The following is a 12,500-nucleotide window of genomic DNA, read 5'->3' on the forward strand; positions in this document are numbered from 1 at the left end:
TTTTCAATATATAGCTGTACCTACGTATATTACTGTATCATCAACCTCTATTCAAAACCATAAACAAAAAGGTTTTTGTTTCTTGTGTCAGGAAGAATCATAGATAAAAGCATTTAAACAATGGCACTCTGAACTAGGCCTAAATGTGTTCACCACCATGTATGAATAAATGCAAAGTGCATATTTCCTGAAAAAGAGAACTTGGAGGATTATTATGGGCTGCTTCTGGTGCTTGAGATGTTATTGGTTATTTTGTGGTGCAATAGTAGCCTATGGTACAAGTTACTTTAAAATGTTCTTCTCTATTTAACATTAACTTGCAATAGTGAAAGCGCTCTGATAAGGTGTTCGCTCGGGTGGACCGCATGTGTTCTTGTGTCGCTGGATGTTGGACTCATGAACAGTAATCGCCCGAACTGATTAGCCGGAATCAAGCGCGACTGTGGAGGAGTGGGTTAGTGCTGGGTTATAAAGCATACCGCACACGCCAGTGTCTGCAAACCAAAGATTCACTTAATAATGTCTTCATTCTCAATTTCGAGCGAATGCCTGAGAATACGAGACAAACTGCGTTCCGTCAGGCTTTCATACGGGACAGCCCTAATTACAGCACTTTAAACAATCACATTATCATAAAATCATAAATCAAGTCTTTTACGGAGGCTGTAGATGATCTGTGGAAAGAACAGTAAGTATTGAACCATTGATTAATGCTAAATAAGCATCAAATGAATATATGAAGATAAGTTTGAAAACAAATGATCATTGTGTCATAAGACATTGTAATAATTTAAATCAGAATAAAATAGTTGGACGTGCAGAAGATGATTATGATCACACACACACACACACACACACATTACAGCGCTGGATCCAGATACTCTCCCAGAGCGGGTCATAGTTCATGTGTTTATGATCATATCTCTCACGTTCCCTCACTTATCTGCTTCTTCAGATGAACAGAACACGTCACTGTGTGTGTGTGCGCGCTTCAGTCTTATCTAATCTGTGTGTGTGTGTGTCATTCACAGACGCTCGTCACAACACTCACCTGTGTAATATCATTTATGCTCATATTTAATAACTGATGATGAGGAGTGTGGAGGTCGATCAGGAGTCTGTTGTTGGAAAGCTCCAAACAACCACGTTAGTTTCACTCAGAAGGTTAAACTTGTTTATTCGCGCATTAGTGCACATTAGTATTCCTGCGTGTGTGTGTGTGTGTGTGTGTGGAAGTAAAATAATGCCAAATGTTTTTGAAACAAAAAGCCTGTTGAATTGCACTACTTGAAAAAAATATGCGTTACATTAACCCTGCTTGCATTTTAATGCATTGTATTTTTAGGACTTGCATTTTTTTCATTGGCTCAAATTCGACATGGTTGAATATTTAAGCTGTGAATATTTCAATTCAAAACATTTCAGTTTTTCACATTTTTTCATTATTAAAAAAATCAATAATCCATATTCACCCTTCATATTTCACTTCCAAAATATTCAAACTTTTTAAAAATACAACCTATAATATTCAACAGGAAATTTTCGGTCCATTTTATTTCGCTTTAGAAAGTCGACCTCACCAGCAGGGGGTGCAAGCGCGTGTTGAAGACTGAACAACACTTAGAGCAAGCCATTCATTCATAAAAACCAAGGGGGTCGCTGTGTCCATCTCTTACTGTCTGTCTATGATAAAAACTAACTTATAGAAATGTATGTGTATTTGTTAACTTTATATCGCGGCGATGTGCTTCGGTTTCCCTCAATACACCAGGATTGCTGGAATATAAAGTGCTTAACGTAGCTTAGAATATGAACTTTAGAGACGGCCCCTAAATTTGCGCATGTCCAATGTCAAGCCAACTTTATGCCAGTATATCACTGGGAATCGCGTAGTGTGAAACTTTGCGCGTTAAGTTCATATTCTGAGTCCATCTGCTTGCCTATAGCCATATAGTAGCCTACAGCCTTCTCATCAAGGTGCGAGTTTGGTCTTTTATATCACTGTATTAGTTACTGTATAAAACTACGTTACACGTTTTATATGTCCAGCAGTCCTGAAGTATTGAGGGAAACCCTAGTACTGCGATATAAAGTTAAGGTTGCAACTAAACAACCAAGAGAAATATGTCTACCTCAAATGTAGGCCTACCATTCGATCTGTACATCAGCATCGGGGGAATAACATTATAATCTCGTTCACGGTAGAGAAAGATGCATGTACACTACACAGGGACCACGAAGATACTGAATTAAACATAAAAACAGCCCTCATAATAATCACAAATGCACTTACATTTCTATAAATATGTTTTTATGAATGAATGGCTTGCTCTAACTGTTGTTCGGTCTTCCTCAACACACACTTGCACCCCCTGCTGGTGAGGTCGACTAACAGCAGATGCAGATTATGCTCGGTAATCTAACCCTTTTCCTGCAGTTCCTGGATGTCAATGTTGAATTTACTGTCGAATTTGAACCACTGAATTTTGTCTTTGTAAAGCGAAATAAAATGGACTGAAAACCGCCTGTTGAATATTATAGGTTGTATTTTTTAAATGGTTTTAATATTTTGGAAATGAAATATGAAGGGTGAATATGGATTATTGAATTTTTAGTAATGAAACTGTGTTTGAAATGTTTTGAATTGAAATATTCACAGCTTAAATATTCAACCATGTCAAATTTGAGCCAATAAAAAATTAAAGCCCTAAAAATACAATGCATTAAAATGCAAGCAGGGTTAATGTAATGCATATTTTTTCAAGTAGTGCAATTCAACAGGCTTTTTGTTTCAAAAACATTTGGCATTATTTTACTTCCATATGTGTGTGTGAATGAGGTCATCATGGCCAAAAGTCTGTTCCGTCGAATGAAAATACAGTAAGAATACGTGCATTAACATTTTTTTTTTAAATATCTCGCGTGTGTTTTATGTTCCACAATAACATAGACTCTCCTCACAACTTACAGAAATCCTGATCGCACGCCGCAGTGATTATGAAGATTAATGCTTTCAGAAGTGATATTCCTGTTTCTGTGCGTCAGCTCTCTATAATGAAGTGTGTATGTGTGTGTCCTCCTCTATTCCAGATATCCCCGGCCCGGACATGTCCTTCATATTCGACTGGATCTATAGTGGTTTCAGTAGCGTTCTGCAGTTCCTGGGTGAGTTCATCAGCATGTGTGTGTGTGTGTGTGTGTGTGTGTGTGTGTGTGTGTGTGTGTGTGTGTGTGTGTGTGTGTGTGTGTACAGGCAGGTTTGCTATAGTGGTTTCAGTAGCGTTCTGCAGTTCCTCAGTGAGTTCATCTGTGTGTGTGTGTGTGTGTGTGTGTGTGTGTGTGTGCGTGTGTGTGTGTGTGTGTGTGTGTGTACAGGCAGCTTTGCTATAGTGGTTTCAGTAGTGTTCTGCAGTTCCTCATTGAGTTCATCAGCCGGTGTTTCACACACTGTACACGGCAAATATGCTCTCCGAGATCATTTTCCCATCAGAGTTAGTGTGAAACCGGCTATTCAACAACACCTATAATAGTGTGTGTGTGTTTATAATCTGGGGATGTATCGGAGTTTCCCCTAGGATGTTTCTCGCGGAGCATGTGTGTGTTACATACTGCTTGTGTGTGTTACATACTGCTTGTGTGTGTTACAGACTGCTTGTGTGTGTTACGGAGCGCGCGCGTGTGTTACGGAGCGTGTGTTACGGAGCGCGCGCGTGTGTTACGGAGCGCGCGCGTCTGTTAGGGAGCGCTCGTGTGTGTTACATACTGCTTGTGTGTGTTACATACTGCTTGTGTGTGTTACAGACTGCTTGTGTGTGTTACGGCGCGCGCGCGTGTGTTACGGAGCGCTCATGTGTGTTACGGAGCGCGTGTGTGTTACATATACCCCTTTTCCACCAAGGCAGAGCTGGTGCTGGTTCGGAGCCAGAGCCTAGTTTCAAATCGGTTCTTTGTTTTTCGACCACCAAAGCACCAGCTCTGAACCAGTAAAAGTGGTTCTTAAGTAGCACCAAATCATTGCTGGTCTAGAAGTAAGAACCGCTTACGTCAGCGGCTGGGGGCGGGGTTACCATGACCAACAAACAAGACAAACAGAAACTTGTGACCGCCATTTTTTAAATAGCAGCTAATCGTGCTAATAGCTGCTCGATTGTAATCTCCGTTAATGCAAGTTACGGCGAGCTGCACGAACGTGCTGGATTCGCCGTGTTTGGACACCGATGTAGGTTTGCAAAGCCATGAGCATAAATAGTAACGCAACGACTGCCATTGTTGATGGAAGGCTTGTTCGAGATGCATCGGAGCGGCATGGACTGATCAGAGCTGCGGGAGTGTTTGGAGAGCATACGACTCCTTCTGCTTTTGGATCGCTCTCGCAGTTCGAGATTCACAGTGTCGAACGATCTCGAACAAGCCTGGTGTGTTTGTGTGTGCCGCGCTAGCGTTGCTGGGCAACATGAGATGTATACAGTGACGTAAGATCTGGCTCTGTGATGGCTCTCTAGCCTGTCGAAAGGCAAACCGGTTCTTTGAAAGCTCGTCAGTCGAACCAACTCCGAACCGGCACTAGCTCTAGCTCTGAACCAGCACCTGGTTTTTGTTGGTGGAAAAGGGGTAAGAGTTCTCGTGTGTGTTACGGAGCGTGTGTGTGTTACAGAGCGCGCGTGTGTTAAAGAGTGCTCGTGTGTGTCACGGAGCGTGTGTGTGTTACGGAGCGCGCGTGTGTTAAAGAGTGCTCGTGTGTGTTACGGAGCGCGCGCGTGTGTGTTACGGAGCGCGCGCGTGTGTGTTACGGAGCGCGCGTGTGTGTGTTACGGAGCGCGCGCGTGTGTGTGTTACGGAGCGCGCGTGTGTGTGTTACGGAGCGCGCGTGTGTGTGTTACGGAGCGCGCGTGTGTGTGTTACGGAGCGCGCGTGTGTGTGTTACGGAGCGCGCGTGTGTGTGTTACGGAGCGCGTGTGTGTGTGTGTTACGGAGCGCGCGTGTGCCAGAGTGCTCGTGTGTGTTACGGAGCGCGCGTGTGTGTTACGGAGCGCGCGTGTGTGTTACAGAGCGCTCGTGTGTGTTACGGAGCGCGCGTGTGTGTGTTACGGAGCGCGCGTGTGTGTTACGGAGCCCGAGAGTGTCAGAGTGCTCGTGTGTGTTACAGAGCGCGCGTGTGTGTTACGGAGTGCTCGTGTGTGTTACGGAGCGCGTGTGTGTGTTACGGAGCGCGCGTGTGCCAGAGTGCTCGTGTGTGTTACGGAGCGCGCGTGTGTGTTACGGAGCGCGCGTGTGTGTTACAGAGCGCGCGTGTGTGTTACAGAGCGCGCGTGTGTGTTACGGAGCGCGCGTGTGTGTTACGGAGCGCGCGTGTGTGTTACGGAGCGCGCGTGTGTGTTACGGAGCGCGCGTGTGTGTTACGGAGCGCGCGTGTGTGTTACGGAGCGCGCGTGTGTGTGTTACGGAGCGCGCGTGTGTGTTACGGAGCCCGAGGGTGTCAGAGTGCTCGTGTGTGTTACAGAGCGCGCGTGTGTGTTACGGAGCGTGCGTGTGTTAGAGTGCCCATGTGTGTTACGGAGTGCTCGTGTGTGTTACGGAGCACGCGTGTGTTGGAGTGCTCATGTGTGTTACGGAGCCCGAGGGTGTTAGAGTGCTCGTGTGTGTTACGGAGCGCGCGTGTGTGTTACGGAGCGTGCGTGTGTTAGAGTGCCCATGTGTGTTACGGAGTGCTCGTGTGTGTTACAGAGTGCTCGTGTGTGTTACGGAGCACGCGTGTGTTGGAGTGCTCATGTGTGTTACGGAGCCCGAGGGTGTTAGAGTGCTCGTGTGTGTTACAGAGCGCGCGTGTGTGTTACGGAGCGTGCGTGTGTTAGAGTGCCCATGTGTGTTACGGAGTGCTCGTGTGTGTTACAGAGTGCTCGTGTGTGTTACGGAGCACGCGTGTGTTGGAGTGCTCATGTGTGTTACGGAGCCCGAGGGTGTTAGAGTGCTCGTGTGTGTTACGGAGCGCGCGTGTGTGTTACGGAGCGTGCGTGTGTTAGAGTGCCCATGTGTGTTACGGAGTGCTCGTGTGTGTTACGGAGCACGCGTGTGTTGGAGTGCTCATGTGTGTTACGGAGCGTGGTGTGTTACAGAGCGCTTGTGTGTGTTACGGAGCGCGCGCGCGTGTGTGTTACGGAGCGCAAGTGTGTGTGTTACGGAGCGCGCGTGTGTGTGTTATGGAGCACGCGCGTGTGTGTGTGTGTTACGGAGCGCGCGTGGTTGTGTGTTACGGAGCGCGCGCGTGTGTTGGAGTGCTCATGTGTGTTACGGAGCGTGGTGTGTTACAGAGCGCTTGTGTGTGTTACGGAGCACGCGTGTGTTGGAGTGCTCATGTGTGTTACGGAGCGTGGTGTGTTACAGAGCGCTTGTGTGTGTTACGGAGCGCGCGCGCGTGTGTGTTACGGAGCGCAAGTGTGTGTGTTACGGAGCGCGCGTGTGTGTGTTACGGAGCGCGCGTGTGTGTGTTACGGAGCGCGCGTGTGTGTGTTATGGAGCACGCGCGTGTGTGTGTGTGTTACGGAGCGCGCGTGGTTGTGTGTTACGGAGCGCGCGCGTGTGTGTGTGTTAGATGGCGCGTGTGTGTGTTACATGGCGCGCGCGTGTGTTACGGGTATGTGTGTGTGTTATCATAACCTTCAGAAGATGAGTAATGCTCTCTGCCATACCTCTTTTACCATAACATTTTAGTAATCAAACAGCATGTCTAATTCTAATTGAATCCTGATTACGTAAAATGGATAACTCTGTGTTTCAGGGCTGTACAAGAAATCTGGGAAGTTAGTATTCCTTGGCCTGGACAATGCTGGCAAGACGACACTACTGCACATGCTCAAAGATGACAGACTGGGCCAGCACGTGCCCACACTACACCCCAGTGAGTGAACACACACACACACACACACACACACACACACACACTACACCCCAGTGAGTGAACACACACTCACATACACGCTCTACCCCAGTGAGTGAACACACACACACACCCTACACCCCAGTGAGTGAACACACACACACACACACCCTACACCCCAGTGAGTGAACACACACACACACCCTACACCCCAGTGAGTGAACACACACACACACACACACACACACACTACACCCAGTGAGTGAACACACACACACACACACACAAACCCTACACCCCAGTGAGTGAACACACACACTACACCCCAGTGAGTGAACACACACACACACACACACACCCTACACCCCAGTGAGTGAACACACACACCCTACACCCCAGTGAGTGAACACACACACTACACCCCAGTGAGTGAACACACACACACACACACACACACACACACCCTACACCCCGGTGAGTGAACACACACACACACACACACACACTACACCCCAGTGAGTGAACACACACACACACACTACACCCCAGTGAGTGAACACACACACACACACCCTACACCCCAGTGAGTGAACACAAACACACAACCTACACCCCAGTGAGTGAACACACACCCTACACCCCAGTGAGTGAACACACACACAAACACACCCTACACCCCAGTGTGTGAACACACACACAAACACACACACACACACACACACCCTAAACCCCAGTGAGTGAACACACACACACACACACACACTACACCCCAGTGTGTGAACACACACACACACCCTAAACCCCAGTGAGTGAACACACACACACACACACACACACACTACACCCCAGTGAGTGAACACACACACACTACACCCCAGTGAGTGAACACACACACACACTACACCCCAGTGAGTGAACACTCACGGTAAAACACCCGCTCAAATTCTGCTCCGATATTACATTTCTCTGGACCTACTATAGTCCACGTGTTGTAGCAATTAAAGAACACTTATTTAGTTTCATTTGTATGTTTAAATAACGTTATTTTTTTATTTCATCTATGTTGTTGATTATATGAAAAGTGAACAGCATGAGTACATTTGGATCATTAGATGCGCAATATATCGGGAGACATGGAGTGGGTCTCACATGAGTTTGACCACTTCATTAGTTTAGTTTTGTAGAAAGCCTTTCATTAAAGTGAATCAATTGCCTGGATTTAATAAATTAGAAGCAAATATAACAGACAGTATAATCACGACACGGAGGTGCCTGTGCGATCACATACACGCGAACGGAGATCGTCTCATAAATGAACCGAAACTCAGGTATAGGCTACTTGCCTCACATGAGAAATATATATAGAAAGCTTGAAATGTCTACTTTTAAACAAAACAAGCAAAAACTAAAAGAAACAGACAATTCTCTGCTTATGTAATCCGTATGAAATCTGCATTTCTCTCTATAGGCGCGTTCACTACTGTGAAGATGTGGAGTCAGCATCGTCAATTTCATCTTTGCAGCCGACACTGACACAGATGATACTAGTTTATTAATAAACAATTAAAATTAGAGATGCACCGGTTACAATTTACTAGGCCGATTCCGATTTTTCATGAGTTTGGCCAGCCGATACCGATTTTAGCCAATACCGATTTAATTTTTCCTAACCACTTCACAGAGCACACACATTTATTTTCTATCTTTTCTTTAATAGAAGATTTTACATAGAACTTTTTTTAACAAATTAAATAAACTATATAAATTATTACTCCTGGTGTGGGAAATTCACACATATCCAAGTGCAGTGTTATGGAAGAACCACTTTCAATTCCAATATTCAACTAAAAAAAAAATGATATTCACTTATTTAGGAAACTAAACTTCTGTATGAAAACAGGAAATGGCAATAAAATGTATAAATAGCAAATAAAAATTAAATAAATATAGCCTTACAGTATAAAGATATTTCTCAAAACACACACACACACACACACACACACACACACACACACACACACACACACACACACACACACACACACACACACACACACACACACACACACACACACACACACACACACACACACACACACAGGCCTATTGCAATCACTTGTACATCAATGGCAAGTTTTATTTCACAAACAGTTCTTCTCTCTCTGCCACATGTCCAGCCAGGCCAAACAAGCGCTAATCTCGGGCAAGTGCAGGGAAACGATTGGGAAATAATAAAACACACCTGCAAACTTGTCGCTTTTCGGCGACAATCGCTGTTTTCTTGGTCAATTGGGTCATTTACGTGAATCGCGTATAACCGGAGATTTTTTTTTTTGTGACGTTCGTCTGTTATCATAGACTGTTATTATAGGACAACATACTTTGAATAAAGGAGCAGACACTGATGGACTTGCTCTGTTTATTTAAAATGAACAGCAAGACGACTAGAAGTGAATGTGCTTTAGGCTTGGGCGGTATCCAAATTTTGATACCGTCAAACCTCCTCCCTATTTTACCGGGGTATACGGTATTACCGTGACTAATTAAAAATTATGACATAAGGCTCAGACAGCGTCACCAAACTGTTGGCTTGTGTCTACACCGTTCAGAAACTGAATACCAGATCGGGCATAAAAAACACACAATAAAAATCAAGGCCAACCCGTGCACGTTGTGTCTGATCCCGGCTGACAGCATTAAATGTAATATGAGCCGTAGCCATATTTAGACTCGACTGTTTTTAATACGTGGGCCGTTATAATATGGTGGCGCCAAATAATTGTTTAACCCAGGTGCTGAAGGGGTGGTAGATATACTATTTATAAATGAGCAAAAATGGGACAATTAATTAATATTTAATTATTTTAATTATGACAATTGTATTCATTTTATTAATTCATTTAAATTAAATTAACAAGCAACAAGCCAGAAGTGCATTTGTAAATCCGGTGACACGCGTCCATTGATTTTTATTAATACAACTTTTCTGTCAGTGCTGCAAAGATTAAGTTGACGATCGCCATCTCCTAGTGAACGCGCATATATAGAGATAAATGCAAATCATGGATTACATAATCAGAAGGTATAGGCTAGCCTTTTTCTTTTCCTTTTGAATTGTTTCGTTTAAAGAAATTGACGAATCGCCATCTCCATAGTGAACGATAGAGAGAAATGCACATCATGGATTACATAATCAGAGAGTAGGCTAGCCGATTTCTTTTCGTTTGGAATAGTTTCGTTTAATTTGATGATCGCCATTTCCGTATGAACGCACATAGAGAGAAATGCACATCATGGATTAAATAATCAGCGAGTGGCCTATTTCTTTTCGTTTTGAATTGTTTCGTTTAATGAAATTTCAAGCTTTATTTAGATATCTGTCATGTCTGTGAGACATACACTGAGTTTCGGTTAATTTATGATGAGATTTCAATGCAAGTGACCGCGGCGCGCCAGCGCACGATCAAGTCATGATTATGTTGTCTGATATATTTGATTCTTATTTATTATTGGTTGATAAAAAAAATTATTAAAATTAGGATACAATTTATACAAAACGAAATTCACTTTAAAGAAAGGCCTTTTACAAAATGAAACTTAATTAAGTGGTCAATGTCTGACTCCCGATGCATCCCATCTTACTCTTGCTGTTCAGTTTTCATTATCAACGTAAAAAAAAATAACATTATAATATTTTAACAAATATAAACTAATGCGCTTATTTAATGAACTCGGGGCAAAATGCATCCTCGCAGCAGTGAGTGGGTGGTTGTTTCGGAGATGCGACATTAGGTTAGAGGTGTTTCCATCTCTCACGGTCACCTTTTTTATTGCAACATTTACAAATTGCCTCGTCAGTATTTACCGCCTCTCCCTTCCCTCTCTCTCTCTCTCTCCTCCACACTGTCACTTGATGACAACTACATAAGCATTTTTAGGCATTGAATAAATTATATTTATTTATTATATATAAGTGCCGGTAATGACGGTATTGAAACTGATACCGTTGCTATTTTAAGACCCCGCGGTATACGATATTACCGAAATACCGCCCAACCCTAATGTGCTTTCCATTAAATTAATCACACACAGTAAACAAAACCTTAACAAAAAAAACTTTGCAATGAACATCAATTTAGACGCGCAAACTGGGTGCCGGTGCGGTGAGACGTACATGCTCGGGCAGATTCGGCTTGAAGTCGTTCATCCTCGGTTGCGGCGCCGCGCGCGCTGTTACAGAAAAAGCTGTGCACACAGCCAAGCGAAATGGGGACTTGCCGGTCTTGCGCACCCAACGCGTCATTTTTGCTCCGGCCATCTTTGCGCTCGTGCGGACCATAGACCGTAAAAGAAACGGACGCGTCGAGTATAAACAAGGCTATACTCCGTGTCAGTGCGCGTTCTGAGCGGTAAAGGGGCACAGACCTCTCCCGAATCATCTCCAGCAGTAGCAGAAGCACCACTGACTCCGCCTCCGTTTCCCTCGTAAGATGATATTAGTATTTAAACAGTCTCTATGATAATAAATGTTTGTAAAAAATATTTTAATAACACGGTTTTGGCGGTTATAGAGTTCTAATGACGGTGTTCAACTATAACCGTCGGTCTCACGGTTATATAGTAACCGTCACCCCCCTACCGGATCAAACGGCACTGAGGTGGAAGCCAGGAAGAAACATTGTGCCATGAATGAGCTATCCAGTGTCCGCAGATCAGCAACATTCACCATGGATTTACTGTAGTAACACTAACTGCAACCATGGAAGATTGGCAGGAATAGTAGGCTATAAAGCCTTCAAGTAACATTACGTCGGTTTTATTTTGACATTATGAATACAATTACTGCCCTCAAACTAATCTGAACTAAAATAAACCTTTGTTTATAAGTACTACTATATTACATTTCATTTTTTCCAAGGAGCTGTTTTGTTTTATATGCTCCTAAGAAGAGTCAATTATAGCTCCAGAATTGCTCAAAGTAAAAAAAAATCATATTTTATGATGTTAGTTTGTTAGTAGTCTGTCATTACTGCGAATCACACAGAGAATCGCTGCTGTCGACCGAACCCGTGTTCATAGAGGGTTATGCGTCTGATTATTACTTTATTTAGTGCTGGGAAACGATTAATTACGATTATCTCATCCAAACTAAAGGTTTGTGTTTCCATAATATATGTGTGTGCTTTGCATATATAAACACACACACACATGCATGTATACATTTAAGAATTTGTATTTATGTATAAAATATTTATATTTTTATGAAATATAAATTATGTACAAATATGTATATATGCAAATATTTCTTAATTTAGTTTATATCTCTTTAAATAGGTGCCATATATAAAGAAATGTTTTGATGCATTCCATGCACACAAATTGCACTTAGTTATACCAGAATTGATTCAGACACCTTGCTCTCCTCACTGATATTAATGAACTAGTTTCCTGCACACACTAGTAAAAAATATCAAAATTGAGAACTGGTGTCTAAATAATCTTTGGTGTGACTGTATACTGAAATATTCACAATTTGCATTTTGTAATCCAGACAGATCTTTCTGTTCTCAGTGTTAGGCAGATCAATATGAATGTGTTTACTGAAGTGATTTCAGTCATATCTGAT

The 12,500-nt window shown here is 43.4% G+C and overlaps 1 protein-coding gene across 1 annotated transcript in view; it reads left to right on the top strand.

Annotated features, from left to right (window-relative positions):
- sar1b (secretion associated, Ras related GTPase 1B) overlaps nucleotides 1-12,500 on the top strand; it is a 47,940-nt gene that overhangs the window by 10,975 nt on the left and 24,465 nt on the right. Inside the window, exons 2-3 of the mRNA XM_077225053.1 lie at nucleotides 3,091-3,165; nucleotides 6,776-6,895. Of these exons, the coding sequence (XP_077081168.1) occupies nucleotides 3,108-3,165; nucleotides 6,776-6,895 (178 nt within the window). The 5' untranslated portion in view covers nucleotides 3,091-3,107. The remainder of the gene's footprint in view (nucleotides 1-3,090; nucleotides 3,166-6,775; nucleotides 6,896-12,500) is intronic.

Source organism: Siphateles boraxobius, unplaced genomic scaffold, assembly GCF_051911475.1.
Source record: "Siphateles boraxobius isolate OS27281-9 unplaced genomic scaffold, OSU_SipBor_1 125, whole genome shotgun sequence".
In the NCBI taxonomy this organism is placed as follows: Eukaryota; Metazoa; Chordata; class Actinopteri; order Cypriniformes; family Leuciscidae; genus Siphateles; species Siphateles boraxobius.